The sequence below is a fragment of the Ananas comosus genome, linkage group 15 (genome assembly GCF_001540865.1).
Source record: "Ananas comosus cultivar F153 linkage group 15, ASM154086v1, whole genome shotgun sequence".
NCBI classification, from domain to species: Eukaryota; Viridiplantae; Streptophyta; class Magnoliopsida; order Poales; family Bromeliaceae; genus Ananas; species Ananas comosus.
Window position 1 is genome coordinate 3,304,132 of NC_033635.1, and position 22,304 is coordinate 3,326,435.

Genomic DNA, 22,304 nt, shown 5'->3' on the forward strand with positions numbered 1-22,304 from the left:
AATTAGCATTTTCGAGCTTGCGTATGTCACAAACTAACAAGCGAAGGTTGAGAACAATCACAAATAGCATGTTTTGATCTCGCTAACAACTTTATCATTCATTGACTCTGCATCCTTTCAGTTCTTTGGGTATCCAAAAAACTTTAATGCCTGCACCATAGATTGCAGTATCTGACACAACGCTTGAGGTAAAATAGGATTCAACAATGAAAATTGACTCTGCATCCTTTCAGTTCTTTGGGTATCCAGAAAACTTTAATGCCTGCACCATAGATTGCAGTATCTGACACAATGCTTGAGCTAAAATAGCATTCAACAATGAAAATAGCATCAATTCCTTAAGAGATTATGTCTTTATCAATGTTGCGATCATATTTATACATATAAAGGAAATAATAGTGGCTATATATATGCAACATAACCAAGCTGGTGCCTTTATTAAGACACCAACGTTCACACAAACGAACCCAAAAACATTTCTCCACCGTTATATCTCGCCTTCCAAATCGATGTCTTGTAATCTTCATCATGGGCAGTTTATTGTGAACCTTCAGAATTCTCAATAGTAGCTAAGAAATGTTTCGCCATAGTTACAATACTTTCCTTGCTTAGCCAAAAAAGATGCTCCAAATCGACTTAATCTGTGACCAAGAAAAGAGTTCGGTGGACGCTCTCTGCTGAAACTGAGAACAAATTAATCAAACATCTCTTCAGGTAGATAGAGTAACCTCTTCCACAATGACCTATGCACAACGGATTTCCGTAAAATGAATGATTTATTATTGATTTTATTCCTCATCTTATGACAATGAATAACCAGCAGTGAGACCGAGTTTCCTTCGTGCCAGAAATAGGTGCATCTCCAACTTCATTTCGAATCTCTGCTACTCGAGGTGATCATGGGGTCGAATCGACATGAATATTGCAGCGCACAGCCGAAGCCGCTGCTCACTTCCCTTAGGTTCCAAGGGTCGTATTTCCATTCCTCTAGTCTTTGCCTTGTAACGCCGCCACGCGAGCTGTATGTTAACCGCCGCCCACGTTCTCCAATTCGATGAGTAGTACCTCGCTGTCCTCTTCAGCTTCTCATTCGCAAATTTGTACCTGAAGTGCTCGGTTATGTATCGTAGGTGGTGCGCGTCCAATCCAAAGGCCTCTGTGGGCTCCACACACACAAAGGTGGCGGACGAAGCAGGGAGGCGGTCGACGAACGGGCGGCGTAGGCACCATGAGAGGAGCTCATCTCCTAGAAAGTTACCCGGGCCTAGCGTGCAGGTGGCTACCAAACCTTTGCTAAGGCATTGACTGCTTTTCAAGTGCCCGCGAACTACGAATATCATTCTTTGCACCGGGTCTCCTTCTCTGATCACCTTTTTCCCGAAAAATAAAAGACAAATAGAAAGAAATAGGTACTGGAAATGTCAGGAGAGATAAATGGTATTGTATTTTACAGTTAAGGAACAGTTGATGGTGTTAGCAAGATTATAATTAATATGACTTTTTCCTGTTCCGTACCTTTTCGTCCTTGGAGTAGACGAGGTGTTTAACTCTGTCGCAAATGTTGTCGAGGATAAGGTCATCCAAATGTTGGAACAAGGGAACCTGAGAAATGAACAGATAAAAATCACATTACTGTCGGCTAATCCCAACACGTTTTTTTTCAACATTCTTCCCTTAAATTACACGTCTAGATCAACCGACCATAAAAGGCAGCATATACGAGAGGATTGTGCATCGATTTAGAGAAACAATGAGCTACTAGCGCTGATAAATAAACTCATTTATCAGAGGCTTGAATCTTCGTCGCTCTCTAGACAAATGCTGACAACTCAATAACTCGACTTGAATTCTGCTGTTCTTGATGTTTCTGCTTTGTTCTTGACTGCTGTATTCCGTAACCATGGGACAATCTATGGTGCGTTTAAATTCCGTTATTCTTACTATACATTTTGTTGTCATATGAAGAATGGAGTACCTGTTTTACAAGATCGAGGCAGAGATGGCGCCTGATGTCTCTCCTTAACCCTTCAGGCAACTCCTTGATGATCTCCATTTCATCCTCGCCCCTCATCGAGGCCCATCTCTGCCGTTCGTACTGTCGAACTCTTTGCCTTAAGCGCGAGGGCAGTTGCCTCCGCTTCATCCACCATTCTAAGTCTCGACATCTTAGCTGCATCTTTCTCTTTCTCGCCATGACCGCATGCAAGAATACCTATGCGTGAAAGCCATAGCAAGTAAGATTAATTTAAAGCATATATAAATGTGAGCATGTACGCTCAATCTTACTGTTCGTAACAAGGAATTTCTATATATAAATACCTGAATGTTTCCGATCAACAAAGTGAAGAGCATTAATCCACTAAGCACGATCGCAATACTGAATATCACTTCTAGCCATTGACTTGTAGGTTCAAGATTATTCCCAAAAGTGCTGTAGCAAAATTGACTTGTTTTGTTAGTATTACCTACGAAAGTTTATTTTCTGTGCAATTCATACCATTTTACCTGAGTGTCATGAGGCCCCAGAATATAGGATAAAGAATCTTAACAGCAAGTGAGTTGCTGGAAATAACAGGGAGAGCAGCGTCGTATATTCCGAACGGAAACGGCCCGTTCCCGTTTAAACAAGTTTGGAGGTTCTGATTTGCCGCCATCGTCGCATTATTCTGCTGCACTTCTTTGGAGCAGACCGATGACATGAGTTCACAGTTGTTGTTCGTCTCGCATTGGCTTCGTATGCACGAGGCGACGCGCTGGATCGCAAGAATATACCAACAACCGCCCGCTACCTGAAATTCATTATGAAAATTAAAAAGGTGGTAGATGTTTATTTGGAGGCCTTTGTACAGAGATTCCATTAATGCTAAACTAGAAGCAACTAGTTGGCTAAAAAGTTAAGAAACATATAGGATTCATCAAAAGTCAATTTCAACTTAAAGCATTAGTTTAATTAATCAGAGCGCGAAGTTATAGTGCCTGATTCTCTGATTACAAGAAGAATATTAAGCTGTGATCAACTACGTACGCATCGGGATTGCAAAAAGTTAGCATTGTAAATCTGACTTCTGAAGGCAGTTAGTGGATATATAGGACATATATACTCACATGGGAGGCAATGAAGTAGGCGATGAGGTTGAGGCCGAAACCCCACCAGATGGTCCCGAAGATGTAGCCAGTAACCTTCTGCATGCTCCGCATCATGCAGATGCTGTGGTACACCTTTGGCAGGTACTGGAACAGGAAAACCGACAAGAGGATCGTCGCGATTTGCTTGATCTCCTCTTCTCTCAACAGCTTCGGCACCACCAGCCAAAAAACAATCTGCATTCACATGAACAATGTAGACATGAACATCGGAGGGTGAGAGATTGATTGATGAGAAGTGTGATCAAATATCTAGAATACGATACTATACTCAACAGTCTTCTATTTTTTTTTTTGAGAGAGATAGGTAGCACGCTATCCGCTTCGTTTATTTCATTTAGAAATAAATTTAGTTGAAAATGTGAATCAACTAGAATTCGAACTTGAGACCTCGGGTACCAACCACCAAGTCCTTTGCCACTTGCTCTAGGGACGATCACTCAGTAACAATTATTATTTTTTAATAACATAAATCACCATACAAGTAAAATATATTATCTTAGCAAAATATGCCAAAAAAAAGTGGAGAAATTAGAGGCATTGTGATAGTTGATGTTTGTACCGTCCAGCAATCAAACGAACCGGACTGGACTTGAACCGGGGAATCCAAAGTTACACCGGTTCAGTTAAACCCGAAGTTAATTTGGGATTCTCAGATTGGGAGTTTCCTGTGCGAAGTTCGAACCCGAACAGCGGATCTGCGCGGCGCATTAACGCGCCTCACATAAAACGCGAGCCGTTCGTCGCGAAACCGACGGTACCAGATGCACGTGACGTGGCAGTCCGTTTCACGGACGGAAATGCCTCTCCCCGCTCGGACGTCGTACACCGAGCAATTGTTCTCCTCCACGTATCGTCCTTTTTCCCCTCATGTGGGGCCCACGTCACTTTGTCTCGATATCTTACAGATGACAATCACCGTACGTAACCCGTACATGCTCACCAGACTAAATTATTGCGCGAATCTGGTCCACGCAACAGCCGTGGACCGCTTGGAGCACCAGCAGCCTCATCACCAACCACCACTGTACGTACTAACGATTCACCCTTCTCTACAATACTATATTATATTATTAATAAGGGTAAACTTCAAATACCAACCCAGTAGTTTTGCACTTTCTCACCTTATTAGCATATGCTTTAAAGTGTATCAAGTTAGTATCCTGTAATTTTATTTTTATCTTTTCGTCAGCTTCTCCGTTAATATTTCGTTAAATTATATACAAAAATCTTCAGATACCCCACCAAGATTTATCGAATATTTACTTTAGTACCCTTTAGTTTTAACTTTGTCACTGATTTAACAAAAAAAATTAGGAGAATCGACAATAAAAAGATAAAAATAAAACCATAAGGCACTAAATTGATACACTTTGAACCACATGGTACTAAAGTAAGAAAGTCTGAAACCACGGGGGTGGTATTTGAAGTTTTTCCTATTATTAATAAGAGTTGAAATTTGGAATTTATGATATAATAATAGTGTTTAGAATTTAATAATAGTATTTTAGATTTAGTTTTTAATGATTAGAGTGTATATATATATATATATATATATATATATATATATATATATATATATATATAAAATAATTTTAAAATTATCCATTCATATGATTTAATAATAAAAAGGTTTGTAATTTTTGATTTAATTAAGTCACTTAGGATAGGTTTTTTAGTTAGCAGACGCGAAGTAGTAAAAAGGAAACTAAACAGATAAAATTAAGGTCACTAAAATAATTAAAGAAAACTATAAAAATACAAATATGAAATGAACACATAGTAGTATAAATCAAAGCTATAATAAAGAGCTATTAAACTATATCTAAAATGATGTAAAAATATAAAAATAAACCTGACAAAATGGTATCAAACTGTTACATCCGTAACTAAGTAAACAAAATGAAAATATACTAAATAAACAAAATGAAATGAAGGCGTAGTAAAATAGTAAAAATAAAGATATATTAAAATAATTAAATTAAACTAGAAAAATACTAATAATAAGCGCATAATATCTTTGCCATGACAAATATTACAACAATTGAATCAGCGGGATTGGCAAAATAGATATTTTAGCCAAATTTTGAATAGAATATTAGAAATATGGACGATTTTTATAATTTTACTAAATTTGAAGACTATCTTTGATATTGATCATTTTTAAAAAGTTTTTATATAATTAGGGATGGGAGTAACGCCACTTATCTTAAAAATTAAAAATGCTTTTATCCTCAAACTATGAGACGCTTGACACTTCAGCCCTCAAATTTATATTTATTATTATAATTTCTGGTTCAAAATTTCTAAATTGTTTCAATTGAGTCTGATAATATTTTTTTTTTGACTAAATATTGATAAATTGCTGACAAAATGTCGACGAATTATTGTTGTATCATCAATCCCGACATTATTATATCACTTCTATATTAGTTTATCAACATTTCGTAAAAAAAGGACTGCGGTACTTAATTTTACGATTCAAAAAGTTTGAACTAGAAATTACAATGAGTTAAAGTTTTAGAATTAAAATGTTAAGTATCCCATAATTTGAAAACCAAAAGTGTAATGTACTCAGATGATAAATAATATTTTTCTAAGAGAAAATTAGCACGCTACCCGCTTTATTTATTTCGTTTAAAAATAAATTTAGTTGAAAATATTAGGACTTTGTTTAAATCTTTTTAAACTACTAAACTGAAATATAATAATGATCATTAATTTTATATTAAAAATTGTTAATCTAAAGATAACAACAATTAATAACTCTAATTATTTAATTATTATTTAAAATTAATATATAATTTTATAATTTTTAATCTAATGTATATTAGATTACCAAAAATTCAGATTTATTTGGTTTATTTACTCTGCCCAGTTCTTAAATTATAGAATCGAATAGAACCAAATTATAGGGAAAATCAGGGCTAATTAAACTTATTAATTTGGGTGGGTTTGATTCGGTGACTCAATTTGGACCCACTAATGCTCACCTGTAGGCCTTTCGTTGGCTAGAGCACATGAAGGGGTTGGTACCGACCAGGTCCCGGAGACTTCGAATTGCCTACGGATATTAAACCGAAATAATAATAATAAATTAATAATAATAAGGACGAGACACTCATTGAGGTTTTTGGAGTGTACGATGGAGAGGAGACCTTCGTATCCGACCTAATCTCCCACATGCCCCATGCCATTTATTTTCGAAAGCGACGTATACATAATTATTGCACATTATTGAAGATTTAGGTTTAGTGGCCACAGTGCCAAGTTATATTATTTGAAGAATTAAATTGCCTTCGCGGCTCTGTTTCATCATCATTAATTAGGCAATTTAATCGTAGCATTGTAGCGCGAGAAAAATATTAGCAAATTATACAGGAACCAAGTTTGTCACGTAGAGTAGTTTTTCATTTTTTTTTTTTTTTTCTTTCTAAGTAGAGAGTTTACCGTATTCTTTTTGAACATTATACATATATATAATTTAATAGTGCTCAGGTACAATACTATAAATAGTACCAAACACTTTATACTATCTAGTTTTCTGCCGTTAGATTAGTATGGTTTACCGTATTCTTTTTGAACATTATACATATATATAATTTAATAGTGCTCAGGTACAATACTATAAATAGTACCAAACACTTTATACTATCTAGTTTTCTGCCGTTAGATTTACTCTTTTGACCATTTTCATCCGTTAAACCATACTATTCTATCAACCCCCATTCAATTCTAAGGTAACAGCACCATCCTAACCGCACACTATTTCATTTACGGGTGAAAACTTAATAGCACCAGTGACTTAGATGCTATTAACAGTATTCTAGTCTAGTTCATAATTAACAATTATACTAAGTAAATTATCGTGCTCTCTTGAAAGAAAAAAAAAGTTTCAATATAAAATAATCGAGAGTTTTCTTCGTCTTCACTACACAAAATTTTAGTTTTGTGGGGGCGTGGAGCCCCGCAAATATTAAATCAGAAATCATTCTAATTTTGTGATCATATGTGCTAAATAAGGCGTTTCAGTTTTTAGTGTTGAAACTAGTTCTAGAAATTCTGACAAAGGCGAAGAAAATGTTGTCTCCATTATTTTTTTATTTTTTGGTTTAACCCTGATCAATAGAAAATAAAGGATTGCAGAGTAGTGCACAGGATCTTATAAGCTCGTGTTGTCTTAAGCTTGCTAATCTTTTTGGCTCTATCTAAAACGACGAAATCAGGAAAAGATCCATCCCATCAATCATGCATTTTAGCAGTCTCATTGTGCTGTCCGAGACATAAACATTTGGTTTATAACTTATTAATTGACAGGGACCCAAAAAAGATACCAAATTAGAAACGCCCACCTTGGTATATCATTGTCAATTCTAGGGTTTACACAAAACTCCAAAAAGTGTGAGGTGAGCTTAGAATGCTGTTGTGATCTTCCACTTAATTAATCAGATGCCACCTATGATGTTTGAAATAGTTAAACTAGTTGTTCGTGTTCTATCAATTATATTTTACAGTAAATTACATAGCATTTTGCAATTTAATTCAAAAGGAATAAATTGATGTGTATGTTTTTGAACCATCACCAAATTGAGTCGCGGAGAGTGGTCCCAGAGAGAGCAAAATTGGACTAAACTACTAAGACTCTTTAATGGCCAAAAAAGAATTAAAAAATGTGAAGCTACTTTCGGAAATAGTTATCTTTTCACACAAATTATCAGCCATGCCTAAGATTTTCTGTTTTTTCTTTTTTTAAAATGAAACATACCATGTGGCTTTTACAACATAAAAAACTTACAAATCTGACTCAATCCAAGATCTGACTCAATCCAAGATACGACGAAAGATATCTAATCACCTTACCCTATTTCCACCATGGAAATCCGATCTTTACTTATTTTTGTGTTTTAATTTGTAGTCTTTATTATTTAGCTTTAACGTAGTAGATATTTGGTCGCGTTGGTGTCAACAATATTTTTAACGATAAAAAAATATTAAAACAAATAATAAAAAATATATATAATTATAAAAAAACATGGTAGACGGGCATAAAAATTAAAAATCGAATAAAGGAGGGGAATGAGACAATTGTTATCCATGTTAAATAGTTACGAATTATTTTTTACACTTCTGCCAGATTATTATTTTATTCGCATGATATTGACTACTACGAGGTTACAGTTTTTAAAATAATTTTTCAGGTATTCCACATGGCATCGAACGGCCACGTCAGGTGACGGATGTGAAACAACCGTTGTACTCTAAAAGCTTAAACTGTTAGGGAACGGTGGTGTTTAAATATTTTTAAACATTTTTATATTTAACACTCCCTCTCACGTATGGGCTCGAGACTTTTTAGTCGGCCCATGACGTGAGCTTGAATTAAATGGGAGGAAATTAATATGCTAGGAGTCTGGCGTGACTCGAACTCAGGACCTCCTGCTCTAATACCATGTGAAACAACCGTTGTACTCTAAAAATTTAAGCTGTTATAGAACGGTGTTTAAACACTTTTATATTTAACAGCGACCCACGGTAATAGACAATTCCATGATAAGGCCTTAGAATTTATTGTTAAGAAAATGCTAATGGTACATTCTTCTCAGAGTATAAATTTTATATTTAAGTGTTGATAATTTTTTTAATTTTAGATTTTAAAAAATAGTAGATAAGTATGTAAATATCTTCCCTAATAAAAGATCTGTGAGAGGGTAATTTACATTCTTATATAGAATGTATGATCGCGCTTAATTATTATTTGGCTCGACAAAATCGGCATAAAATATAGCATCCTATCTTCCACGAAACAGCTTATATATATGGGTTGTCATATTTATGCCATTTTATTCTCCTTAGGGCCCCCAATTTAATTAATAATAACTAACAAATAATTAATAAAATAAAATGATAATTCATACTAGAGGGCAAATATACATTTCAATTACACCTACTGAGTACCTAAAATATCTCTTGGATCATGCAACAATAGGGGCCTACGATAAGAGGCCAATATTGTCTTTGGATTCAATAGTCCAAGATTTGAATTTAAGGGCTAAGAAATCATTAGCATCAAGATCTTGGTATCATTGATGGTATCTAACTCAATATATTATAGAGTCGGACTAATATAATATATAATTAAAAGAAATGTAGCATTTTACCACCTCTATTTTTTTAAGTGAACTACGGTAAAAATGTGAAAATATTAAATTTTGAACCTGAAACATCCATACCAGTCTGATCTTTTCGTCACTTACTTACATCAAGGAGAGACTGTCTCTCTCTCTAACACTTGGTGCTATCGATAGTATTCCAGTCGGACTCTCTCTCTCTCTCTATATATATATATATACACACACACTAATAGGTTAGAAACATAAATTACACTTGTTCCTTTCTTATAATAAGTTCTTAAACCCCTAATTTGCCTGAAGATTATCGGCTAAATTACAAAAAAACTACTATAAATACCACTTTTCACTTTTCTTCATGATTTTTAAAAATTTATATTTTGCCCTATTAAAATTTCAAAAATATTTTTAAATGGGTACAACGTTAATGTAGCAGGCAAAATAATCAAATTATTCTTACTTCTTCTATTAAAAAAATAATATTTTAATATATTTTGAAGGACATTTTAGGTATAAATTATAAAAAATTAATGAAATAATAATGAAACTGTGGCGGAGACAAACTCAATAATTTGAAATATTGATGGGGTAAAAATATATAAGTTTTTTAAAAATTAGAGAAAAAAAATAAAAAAAAATATTTATAAGCTAGTTTTCTGTAATTTAGCCAAGCTTTTAGTTCTACCACAAATGAGACAATTAGAGAGGATGTTAATGAAAAACTAATTAGTATTTCTTCAAGTGGATTTACTTAATAATATGTTGCTATTTATCAAAACCATATATATATATATATATAGAGAGAGAGAGAGAGAGTTAGGCTCCTATGCTTTTGAAAGTACGGGAGCTTCCGTACTTGTAAGTTGTTTTCAATAATGGGACATCCGATTCGGCGATCGGTTCCGTTAGATATGATTTACGCTGTTGGAGCTACCTAGAAACCAAATTTCATAATTTTTTGATTTCGTTTGTCTAATAAACGAGTAGTCTCAAAATGAATACGAGCCTAACTCTATATGAGTAAGTCTTCTGTACTTTCGAAAGTACGGAGACCTCAGTGCTTGTAAGTTGTTTTCGATGATAAGAAATCCAAGTCGACGATCGGCTCCATTAAATATAATTTATCCTATTTGAACTATTTCGAAACCAAATTTTATAATTTTTTGATATCATTTACCAAGCGATCAAAAGGTTTCAAAAATGACTATTTTAATGATCGATGTAGCACGTTTTTAAGTTTAACGGTATAGAAGTATTCAAATTAGATGAAAATTTAATAGAAAATTCTACTTAACATCAATAGTAAGACCAATACTTCCGATTTAAAACTTACAAGTACGGAAGCTCCCGTACGCTCGAAAGCATAGGAGTCTACCTCTCTCTCTCTCTCTCTCTATATATATATATTGTAATTAGAGGAGAACCGGTAAAGAGTTTGATGGTTGGTACATTCGAAATTTCAAGATGGAAATCTAGTTATTTCACATTTTAAGCTAAATTTATTTTTTTTAAAAATAAAGAAATAATTTTTTCTCAAAATAATAATAATTATAATATGGCCCTGACACATCGGTTAGCTAGATAAATTTTAAAATTGGAAGAAGCGAATCCCAATCATATCTTAATTGACCTGCTACTGTTTTACCTGTTATCTCTATCAAACAAGTGAACAACAAGTACTGCTTACGGACACTTCCATCGGGGGGAAAAAATAAAACAAAAAAACAAAATAGAAAAACTAGAAGTGTCAAACATGTACAGTACTTCAACTAAAGCTGATTGGATAGTAGGATTGATTATAATTATTATGTGCTTAGAATTTAACATAGGATTCTGATTGTTGAACTGCGTAAGTTGTGCATGTGATGTACCGTGCACCCACCCAGATAGGAGGGTGGAAGGTAATAATTAGTGGAATACATTCTCTTATTAGCGAAAGTCCTGTACGGTGATGTAGATAATTTGCGTGATTTAAAGAAAAATTAAAATTAATGCAGCAAATTTAAATTTAAAATTTGAAATTTAAAATTTAAAGTGAGGTAGGTAGAAGAGAGAGAGAGAGAGAGAGAGAGAGCGAGAGAGCTGACCTGGGGGAAGGGGAGGACGACGAAGAGGTCGAACCAGAAGCCGGTGGGGGAGCGGAGGTAGTGCGCGGCGATGGCGCGGGGGTCCCACACCAGCTTGCCGCACCCGACGACCAGCGACTCCCGCGACACGTACGCGAGCCGCAGCTGCACCCACACGTGCACCACGTGCGCCGCGTCCGCCAGCGTCCGCACCGCCGCCGCCGCCGCCCCCATCCCCTCGTCCACCCCCAGCCCCAACCCCAACCCTAACCCTAACCCTGACCCTGACCCTCCCCCGCACGATCGCGCCCCCACGGCGTAGAAGAAGAGCGGGTCCGCCGCGAGCGCCGCGGCGCGCGCGAGGAGGAGGCCGCGGTTCCACCGCTGCACCCCGGGGCTCCGCGGGTCGAGCACCGACCCGAACACCCACCGCTCCCTCCCCGATCGTCGATCCCCCCCCGCCGCCGCCGCCGCCGCCGCCGCCCCGTCGCCGCCGGTGGCGTGGCTCTGGATCGGGATCAGCGACGATCCGGCGCTCGCCTCCCACGCGGGCGCGTGCACGCGGTCGCACGTCGTCGAGTGGAACGCCGGCGCCCCCGGCTGCGTGCACGCGTAGCACTCCACCGCCGCCGCCGCCGCGGCCCCCTCGTCTCCGCCGCCGCCGCCGCTGGGGCGGCGGAGACTGGGGATCCACCGCCTCACGATCCGAGTCCACCTTAAATAGAGAGAGGGGATTTGAAATTTGAAAAAAGAAAAGGGGAATTGCGATGCTGTGAGGTTACCAGATCAAGCTTACCAGGGGGAAGTGGGCGAGGAGGCGGGGGCGGAGGCGGAGGAGGGGTCGGCGGCGGGGGAGCCATTGGAGGCGGTGAGGGCACCGGAGGAGGGGGCGGAGGAGGAGAGCATCTGGGCTCGGCCGAACGAGGGGTGATCGCCGCCGAGGAGCGAGAGATCGGACGACGAGGAGCTCATCGCTCTCCTCTCTCTCTCCCTCTCTCTCTCTCTATCTCTCTAGCTCTAGGAGGAGGAGGAGGAGGAGGAGGAGGGGTTTGGCTCTTGTCTCTTGGGGGAGAGGTGGAGCTAATAAGCAGAGCAAGTGTTTTAATAAAGGAAAAAAGGTGTGGTTCGGAGCCACAGCGGATGATACTGCGGGGTTCGGCTCCACGTCACCACATGCCACGTGGCAGGGTGTGACATGTACATGTAGGTAACGAACGTGGCCTTGCGCTTCTTCTTATTGCCGAGTTATATTACACACATCGATCTCCTCTCTCTCTCTCTCTCTCTCTCTCTCTCTCTTTCTCTCGATCCTGTGTGGGGGAGAGAGCGAGAGAGAGAGTGAGTGGGGTGGTGAACCGTGAACGCATGGAGAAGATGGTCGATGATAATTGATGAGGACGGCGAATTATTTGTTTCTGTCAGAGGTTAATTATAACCTACCGGACAAAAAATTCTATTATTAGTCCCCATCCACTTTTACCACCCCTACAAAGAGAGAGAGAGAGAGAGAGAGAGAGAGAGAGAGAGAGGGAGGGGTTCTCTTGCTACATTTGCTTTCAACAACAGTACTTTACTTTACCAACGGTCTCTTGTGTCTATAGTGTAAATGATAAAGGGCTTAATAATTAGTACCCGAATCTTCAAATTTGAATTCTAGTTGATTTATATTTCTAATTAGTAAATAAACGAAGCGGATAGAATGCTACCTGTTGAGTCAATTAGTCGCGAACAGGTAGTACACCGATATTCCATCTAAAGATGGCAATCTTGCTGTACGCCGGGAGTATTGGAACAGTTTTTAAGGAATGAACCGCCGCGCAAATTAAGGGAGCTTACGGTAACTGCAAGTAGTTGCAAGCGGTTCCGATCGACTGAAAGTGGTTCGAAAAATCAGGAATAGTGACCGATCATGTATAAGTAATAACTGATCACAAGGGGCGATTTATAAATAGATCAATAACATTCTAAAAGGGGTCTTTTCCTGTGAATAAAAGACCGCCCTAATTTTCTTGCAATTTCTCGCATTTTCTAGGAGTAATCTACTTGTAATTTTTACTTTCCTACATTTACTGTTTTTTCCTAGGAGTAAGTCCTAAGTAGATCAACCGAGTCTGTATACCATCCGGCACACTCAACCCTTGTACTTTTCCTCAAGCTTAATTTCTAAGGCTTTCGACTCTTCACGCCGACTAACTGGTCTATGTCTTTTCTATTCGGTTCATCTACCGAGTCAAATCCATAGCTGGCCCGTACATTCGGCTCATTCCAGACGAACCGAATCTTGAATAGAGCTTTCGAACTCGGTTGATCCGATCCCTCGTCAGCCGAATCACTTGATCCAGTCGAAGGGCGCAAACTTCGAGGGTCACTATCCACAGCCGCTTTTCATCCCAACACGCTCCCCGAGGAGAATCTTTGACTAAGTCAAGGACCAGGGAATTCGGCTCGCAACACTACCTTTCTCTCAAAAAAAAAGTTATGCAGAAAAAGATTACGGGCGAATGAGTATAAAACTTTAATTACTATGAAAAAAGAGAGTACCACGGGGGGCGGAGCCCCGTGCACACCCCGTTCTGTACCCCGGTACAGATCCGGTCTGTACCCTATCTGACATCAGTGTAGGCTACGGATTTGAATCTATTGGCTCAAGCCCTCCGTTACGTATCATAAACATCCATTTTTTTTGTTCACATTTTTTTTTTGAGAGAAAGGTAGTGTCGACGAATAAGGGACACAAAATCGAAATAGATAACAAGAATTTCGAGGCACATATGACAAGATGCTTTACTTAGGCCCTGTTTGGATGCACGGTAAAAAAATTCCATGGAGTTTAAATACCATAGTTTTGATCCAAATAAAATGGGGAATCCTGTAACTCCAAAAAAATTCCACAGGATTATTTTAGAAGCTGTTTGGATGCACATTATACAATTCTACGGAATTTCTGACAATCTTAAAAAAATAAGCTATTAGGGACTTTAAATTTAAATTATTAATTATTAACTGGTTTTAAATTTTCAAATTAGTATATTAAAGATACCTAAATATTAATTGTTATTTCAAATTTTAAAAATTATGACATTAAACTACTAATAAATTTATTCAAATTTTGAAACACTAGCTGTTGGAAAGCTTTATCTCCAAAACTAGCCGTTAGTAAACTAAAAAATTCAAATACTAGCCGTTAGAAAGCTCAAAAATCAAAAAACTAGCCGTTAGAAAGCTCAAAAATAAAAAAACTAGCCGTTGGAGAGCTCAAAAATAACTAAACTAGCCGTTGGAGAGAAATATTATTGTTTTTACACTATTCAAAGTCTATTTAAAAGGAACAAGTTCTTACAATCACATAACTAGTAATTCCTACATTTTCTTCTCTATATCTCTACAATCACAAAGTATGGATAACAACAATCTCGCACTTCTTCTTTTGAGGAGAAGGGAAGAAGAAGAATTTGAGTTCATAAACTTCATTCATCCAGTGGCAAATGGTGATGAAATATCAGAGAGGAGACGCACATTAATCAACGGTTCCCAAACTTCTGATGGAGCAGAAACCATTTTCTTGTCGGCATCCCAACCAAAGCCACTCATCTCTACTAAGTTCTTCACAGCTTTAAATTGCTTCTTTAATTGTTGCTCCTGATCTTTTACTTGTTCTAATGTATAATTTGAATGAGAAAACTTAGTAATCATCGCCTTATGTATACTGCGCCATCCCTCTTTATTCCATCCATTTTGACCTCTCCATTTATCTTTATTATGTTCTTGCAAAAGTTCTACTAAATAAGCTCTATGCATATCCGTCCATTTTGCCCGTGATTGTTTTTTTGGATCGTTTTCTGCGCATGAGTACATTATAGAAAAAAGCATATAAATTGAACTATGCATAAACATGTAATTTCCTACAAAACCTTTAAAACTATGCATGTAAATTGAACTTTGCATTTGATATCTCTGAGTTCATTCTATTAACACTAACAAAGCAATTATATGTGCAAGTGTGCAAGTCCAATACAAAGCAAGTGTGCAAGTCCAATACAAAGCAACATCTCCTCCTTTTTTTTTCAAGTTGTGTTTTGTAAGATAAAGAGAGAGCCATTTTTTTAATTCCATTTCCATCTTATATTTGAGCAGAATCATGTACTCTTATAAAATGCATAAGGAAAAGATAAAATTTAGATGTTTCTGAATGTAGTGATTGAAAGTAGTTAAAAGAAAAAGAGAACATTGTACGCAAAGAAGGCATTTTTTAGTTTGACATTCATGTTTTGGATTAAGCAATTTATAGTGTTTTCTGAAACAACTCATCAGGGTAATCACAGCAATCAGAAGAATGGGTCTACAAAGTGTGATTAGTTAGCGCGACTCATTTTGCTTGGCCACATTCACAGCTATGGACTCCTACATAATAAACTACTCAACAGAACACAAAAGGCTCAATTTTTCTTTACCTAATACCTTTTCATTCCTCAAACCTATCAAGTTTCAAAACAGTATTTCCAAGCTAGCTATTACCCACATAAATCCATCGAAAGAATATAAAACGAGAGCGTATAATCAAACAAACATAACAACAAGTAAGAAACAAACACCACAAACCAACAAGAAATTATATTCCAACAACAAAAAATTCATCAAGAATTAATATTTAAATTATATTCCAACACCAACTCTCTATGAAGTAATAGCTTTATCTACCTTAGCTACAAATAGCATACATAAATTGCTCTGCTTCTGCTGCTTAGGAAAGAAATTATTTCTCCCACATGCCCCCCATCTACTCCATTTTTTTTTCTTTAATTCTAATCTTCACTATTTCTAAAAATAAAATTTAGTTTAGATGTTGCAACAAGTTATCATCAAAGAGTAGAAGCGCAAGATTAGCCTTGATCAATAGAAATAATCACCAAATGCATCAACCAACCTAGCCTTTTGCTGGTAGATCACCCTAGTTGAAGTGGCTCAAGCTGTGGAGGCCCAAGGAGCATCATAGGTTATAAGCAATTTTAAAAACTATTATTCAAGTTAACACTGAAAGCAAAAATGGTTAAATTAATCAAAAGTGGGAACTTGATAAACCAACAAGAAAGTCCTCACTGCCACAGAGATTTATGTTTGGTTTAATGCCCTTCAACCATGAGAAAGAGAGTACGCAAACAAATTTTACTCTCTACTTCTTCACTACATTATCATATTACTCTTAATTTTACCTTCAGATTACTTTCACAAGTCCAAAACCCAAAATTAATTTCTTTCTTTACCTGTTGGAGGAGGAAAAGAGTGCTCCAGCCATCGCAGGGTACGACCGTGGCCGGCGGTGGCGACCGTGGCCGAGAAGAGTGCGGCGCCTCTCTGGACAGCGGCGGCGACCGTGGCCAAGATGAGTGCGGTGCCTCTCCGGACAGCGGCGGCGGCCGTGGCCGAGATGAGTGCGGCGCCTCTCCGGACAGCGGCGGCGACCGTGGCCCAGATGAGTACGGCGCCTCTCCGGACAGCGACGGCTACCGTGGCCGAGATGAGTGCCGCGGACGAAGTGAGTGTTGCGGCGTCGGCGGCGGCCGAAGTGAGTGCGGCGGCGTCAGCGACGGCCGAAGTGAGTGCGGCGGAGGAGAGGGTGGGTTGTGGAGAGGGTGGGTGGTGGGTTGTGGAGAGGGTGGGTTGTGGAGAGGGTGGAGATTAGAGAGAGGAGGGAGGCCCTGAGGAAGAGGGGGAAAAAAAGAGGTGGGCTGCGTGAGTGGAGGAGCCCGAAAAGTGGAGTTTTGGTTTTAGGAGAAAATTTTAGATTTTACTTTTACCCTACTTTTTGGGGTATAGTTTAACTATACCTTAATTAGTTGGTATTTTTTTAAACCATCCAAACACTTGTTAGGAAATTTTTCCTACACCCATAGTATAGTTATACTATACTCTAAAAAAGTGACCATCCAAACAGGCCCTTATACTTTAATGCAACACGAAATAAATTCCTCTTGTTTATGCTTTTTTCTGTTACATAAATTGATCTAATAGAAAAATGGCTAAAACACTCCAAGGATAACTCTAATATCAAAGATCAAGATGTTATAAAACATTGTAGCAAGGGTCTTACTACTTTCTAAACTGTATTATTTCAATTCGTTCAAATATTAACCACACTTATATCTTAAAATAAGTAACCTAAATTCTATTACTAAGCCAAAATCCTTTGTCTTAGTGCTTTTAGTTTTCACCAATCCTCAGCTAATACTTGTATCTACACATTCTCATTAGACTCAAATCATTCAAGCACTTAGAGTTGCTCACCATGCATGTGATGCTGGTGTTTAACACATTTCTTAAATGGTTTGTTTTACAGATCCCTGCAGTTGCAAGGACTCTACCATTTCCTAGAGTTTGTAACTCAGTGGTCCTTTTTCTCCTTTTTTTTTTTTCTCCCCTATCCGTAGACTCTTTTACCCTAAAATACCTCCTTATTAAGTACTTATATATTAATTCAAGGCTAGAGACACCGATCCCAAATTTTAGTTCATACAAGAGATCCAACTCCTCATCTCATGATTTGCTCCTGCATGTGTGTGTGTGTGTATGTATATAGAAAGAAAGAGAGAGAGAGAGAGAGAGAGAGAATGAAATGCTTCTAATAATTCTAAATCATTGTTATATATAACCGACCGTCTCTGGAGCAAGTTGCTAAAGGTTTGGTGCTTGGTATCCGAGATCCAAGTTTGAATCCTCGTTGATTCACGTTTCTACCTAAGTTTATTTCTGAATGAAATAAACGAAGCAGGTAGTGTGCTACCTATCTCTCTCTCAAAAAAAAAAAAAATCTTATATATAGAGAGAGTCTGGATACAATACTATTAATAGCACGAAACATTTGATGCTACCAAAATTTTCGCCTTTGACCATTTTCATTCTTAAATCATACTATTTTACCAATCATCCACTAAATTCTAGGAGGCTATTATTATCCTAACTGTTTATTTTTTCATTTAAGGATCAGAAACTTAAAAAAACTTGGTGCTATTGATAATATTCCATTCTAAGAAGGCAACTCATCATTAGGGCACCATATATAGTTCTTCCAATTTGTAGCTCATTGATTTTCCCACACATAAAATCAAAGTCCATCTTTCTTAGGCGGTGATATGTCACTGTTCAGTGAGAAAGGCACATGAGAAGGATTAGGCATGGCCCCCAATCATATGGTTTTGTAGTTGGAAATATATATATATATATATATATATATATATATATATATATATATATATATCAAGAGAGAGATTGCTCCCACTCTCGGCTGACGTCCCTGCAGGAGCCAGGAGGATAGACAAGGCTGGTTCCGGGCGATCGTCGGCGGAGTGGGGCCAAACGGTCTGGAATTCAATCTTGGGACTGATGTTTTTAATGTGCATTGAATGGATCGCTCTGACGGGGCGATGCGGGCGACGTTCTTCGAGCAAAATGGATTAGTTTTTCAAATGCTTCGGGTTCGGTGCCTATGGGGATGCAAAGATGAAGCAATGCATTGATTAACTGTGCTGTGAACAAAGCGGACAGTCTTTGATTTCGGAGGATCTCGTCATCCATGCTCGAAACTGGGCAGTGGGTGGTCGTTTGCTTTCGGCCCGAAGCGGGCCCACTGATCTCCCTAGGCACTCGGGCTCGGTACTGTTCCTGCAGGCCAGTCACGCCTATTTGAGGGGTGGCAGGAGATGCCCACTTGGACCGCGTTCAGATGGCCATCGGGTTTGATAAGGGGCTCGGGGAGTGGTCTTAGTCTGCGGCCACGCAAGTCTCTGGGGGAAGGGGGTCAGACTCGGCCCGCACGAAGGCTGGTGTGGTGGTGACCGGCCTCTTCCGTGGCCCTCCACTTTTTTGCGGGGACGGCAGCAGAAGGTCCCACTTGGTCCGGGTGCAGCGCTCGGGACTGAGTTGGCTCGCTATCGTACCTTGGCGGCGGAATTGCAGAATCGGCTCGGGACATGGAGCGTGCAGATGGGCCGTGACGGGAGTCGGACTTGCTATGGTTTCTTTTCGGGGAGCCACGAACTAGCGCCGGGAGGTTGGGGCGACTTGGCCCGCGCGGATTCGGCTTTTCTTCTTGTCTTTGGTGGGGGCCACGCTTCTCTGTTGCCTGACTTGGGGGATTTGGCGGTTCTCTCTTGGTAGCTTGCTTCTTCGTTTCGGATCTCCTCGGCCATGCTTTTCGGCTCGGGACCCGATCGCCCACCCTTACCCTCGGCCGTGGTTGGAGGGAGGCGGGAGCGCCTCTCGAACGGCGACGTTGGTCGTGTCCCGTCAAGAAGTGGGAAACCCCCCCTGGAGACCGATCAGATTTTGGGACTGTCATTATGGAATCGGCTTGTTCGGGACTGCGCACAAGGGAGCCCTCTCCCAAACAACGGACGGAAAAGATTTAATCCGGCTCGCCTGCGGCCGGAGCTGATCAACAGAACGATGGTCGGAAGGTACTCTCATTGCCCGATATCAGGGGCGTGTGTTCGCCGGTGGCATAGTGGCGGGATTACTTCTCTTGCCCCCAATATGTTCCCTTGACCGTCTGAGACGACTACTGAGGTCGGGTTTTCCTGTCTCGCTGCGGCGGGAGTGATCAACGGAGCGATGGTCGGGAAGTCGTGTGCCGCCGTGCGTTCGACCAGAGCTTGGTGAGGCTGAAATCCGTGGGCAATTGTATCGGGCGCTTTTGGACGGGCCAACTGAGGAGGGCTTTCCTGCTGAAGGGAAGATCAATGGACCGAGCCCCTGCGTCGACTCTCAGATCATTAGAAAGTGTGAAGAAAGATGCGCTTTGTGGAGTCAAGTTTCAGGGGGTGGAAGCCGAGGAGCTTCAATCAAGTTCTCGGACGGGCGGGTTTGACCTGAGTGGGCCTTCTTTTGTGTTTTGGGCGGCCTTTTGGTTGTGTGTCGCTTTCTTATGTTAAAATTATTACTTGGATATGATACGTGGTCTGAACGACTCATGTAGCGTACGTAGTGTTAGAGCTATCATCCCTAAACACGTTGGTTCGGTGATTTGTATCCAAGAATCAAAAGTGGATTCGGATGTCCTCGTTACACTTTCTCGCGTCTTTGTTGTGGCTCGAGTTTCGACAGATGTCACTTTAACCCGCTCGGGGGCATGCGGGCGGTTTATTCACTGTCTGGGAGCTACAAAATTTTTTCGTTTGTAACGGAGGCGTTGGTGCGCGATCACTCGCGTCACTCTGCGAGCTTTAATCATTATTACTAGTGATACGAGCTTTTACGCTTACGAAATGTATATGGACCGCATCGTGGGACTGGGAAAAGAAGAGTTCATGCGCCGGAGCTCTCGCTAATCGGTGCGGTGTGTTCACGGATATAAATGGTTATATTGTGGGGAATTTCAAGCTTTACTAGAACCAGGCTGAACGCACTGGGAACGGGGGAGCACTAAAGCGGATGTCCAATGGTTCTCGGACCTCATTTCAAATCTCGAAGTCATACGGACTGCCCTTGTCCAACCAAAATTTACTTGGTTCTAATATGCAACGCTCACCAACCCTGGCCAAACTGGACAGATTTCTTGTCATCGACAGATTGGGGATCAAGAGTTCCCGCTTCTGGGCAGGGATTTCCATACTACCTAGAACTTTACCCTCCGACCACACCCCTTAATACCTCGATATCTGGAAGCTTGCGCACTAAGAAGGATCAATTTCGGTTGTGAGAAGAGTGTGGCTTCTAGCCGGACTTCAACCAAACTACGTACGCGATCATGGTTGGAACGAAGTACCCGGGCAGAGTCAGCGCATTCTTACGCTGACAGAGCGAAGCTGAGACATTGAAGAAACAGGATGAAGGAATGGTGCAAGACAAAATTCCATAGCATATCCAACGCAATAAGAACTTTACCGCCAGGAAAACCAGAAGAAATTCGAAACATTTGATCTCTCGGAGGAACGGAATATCTTGACCCAGGAAGTACGGGATAAACGAGTTGAACTTAAAGCACAGCTCCAACTCCATACTAAAAAGGAAGTGAAGAAATACCTGTGGAGAATCGAGAGCTAGAACAGCAACTGGCTAAAAGAAGGAGACACAACACAAAAGTTTTTCCATGCAGTGGCCAATGGGCGGAAGCGTTGTAATGAATCACTACCATGAAGAATGAGGACGGTAGACAAATCCGTAACGAGGAGCATAAAAATCCTGTTCTTTTCAATCCTTTAAACGCCTTTTCGGCCAGTGTGGAAGATGAACCGCGCCTTCTTTCGGCGAAATTGGGCGGACTTGTATCGGAGCAGGACGCCTTATGACTGCGACCCCCTTTACATGCCCCTATCACTTAGATGAAATTAAAAAGGCTACGATAATCCATTCAACTCGGAGTGACAGAGGCGCCTTAGGCCCCGACGGCTCCCGCATATTTTTCTTTCAACAACTTCTGGAGACAGTAAAGGATAATATTTTTGATATAGTTCAAAGACCCTACATGGAGCTGGATCTCTTTCACGAGGAACGGTCTGAACTACACGCATGTATGATTTAATCCCCAAAGGAAGGAGCTCGCATGGTTAACCCGACTTCAAGACCGATTTGCCCTCCTGAACAGGAAGCAAAGATTATTTCTAAAAGATTTCTTGCAACAGACTTGCAGGGGTCTTAACCATCAGATAATACTCTAACGTACCCATCGCGTTCTTGGAAAATCGGCCTATTAGCGGACGTCTTTCGGCGCACTGCGAACACGAATTCCTCACTGGTGTGGCAAAAACTAATAGGAGTGTGTCTCAGTATTAAGGTGGATTTCGAGAAAGCGTATGACAAAGTCAGCTGGAGGTTCTTGGCAAAGTAATTACGTTTGGCTTGGTTTAGCGACAAATGGTGGAACTGGATCGAACAATGTATCTGTAACGCCTAAAGTTGCAATTGTTAGTAAACGGTCTCGCCGCTAACTGGATGATAAAATAGAGGGGACTCGGACAGGGACCACACTGTCCCT

At 39.9% G+C, this 22,304-nt stretch overlaps 2 protein-coding genes across 2 annotated transcripts; both read right to left on the reverse strand.

The window, feature by feature from the left end:
* On the reverse strand, positions 296 to 12,649 carry LOC109720890 (cyclic nucleotide-gated ion channel 2). The gene is made up of 8 exons (XM_020248235.1): positions 12,135 to 12,649; positions 11,360 to 12,053; positions 3,106 to 3,321; positions 2,506 to 2,789; positions 2,320 to 2,431; positions 1,976 to 2,212; positions 1,516 to 1,602; positions 296 to 1,370 (listed from the first exon to the last, which is right to left on the reverse strand). The coding sequence occupies exons 1-8, from the start codon at positions 12,308 to 12,310 to the stop codon at positions 885 to 887; spliced, it is 2,292 nt and encodes a 763-aa protein (XP_020103824.1). The 5' UTR covers positions 12,311 to 12,649; the 3' UTR covers positions 296 to 884.
* LOC109720880 lies at positions 14,590 to 17,014 on the reverse strand (the record flags this gene model as incomplete). The annotated part of the gene is made up of 2 exons (XM_020248222.1): positions 14,590 to 15,177; positions 16,600 to 17,014. Coding segments are annotated over 2 exons (783 nt in total), but the record flags the coding sequence as incomplete, so codon positions are not given.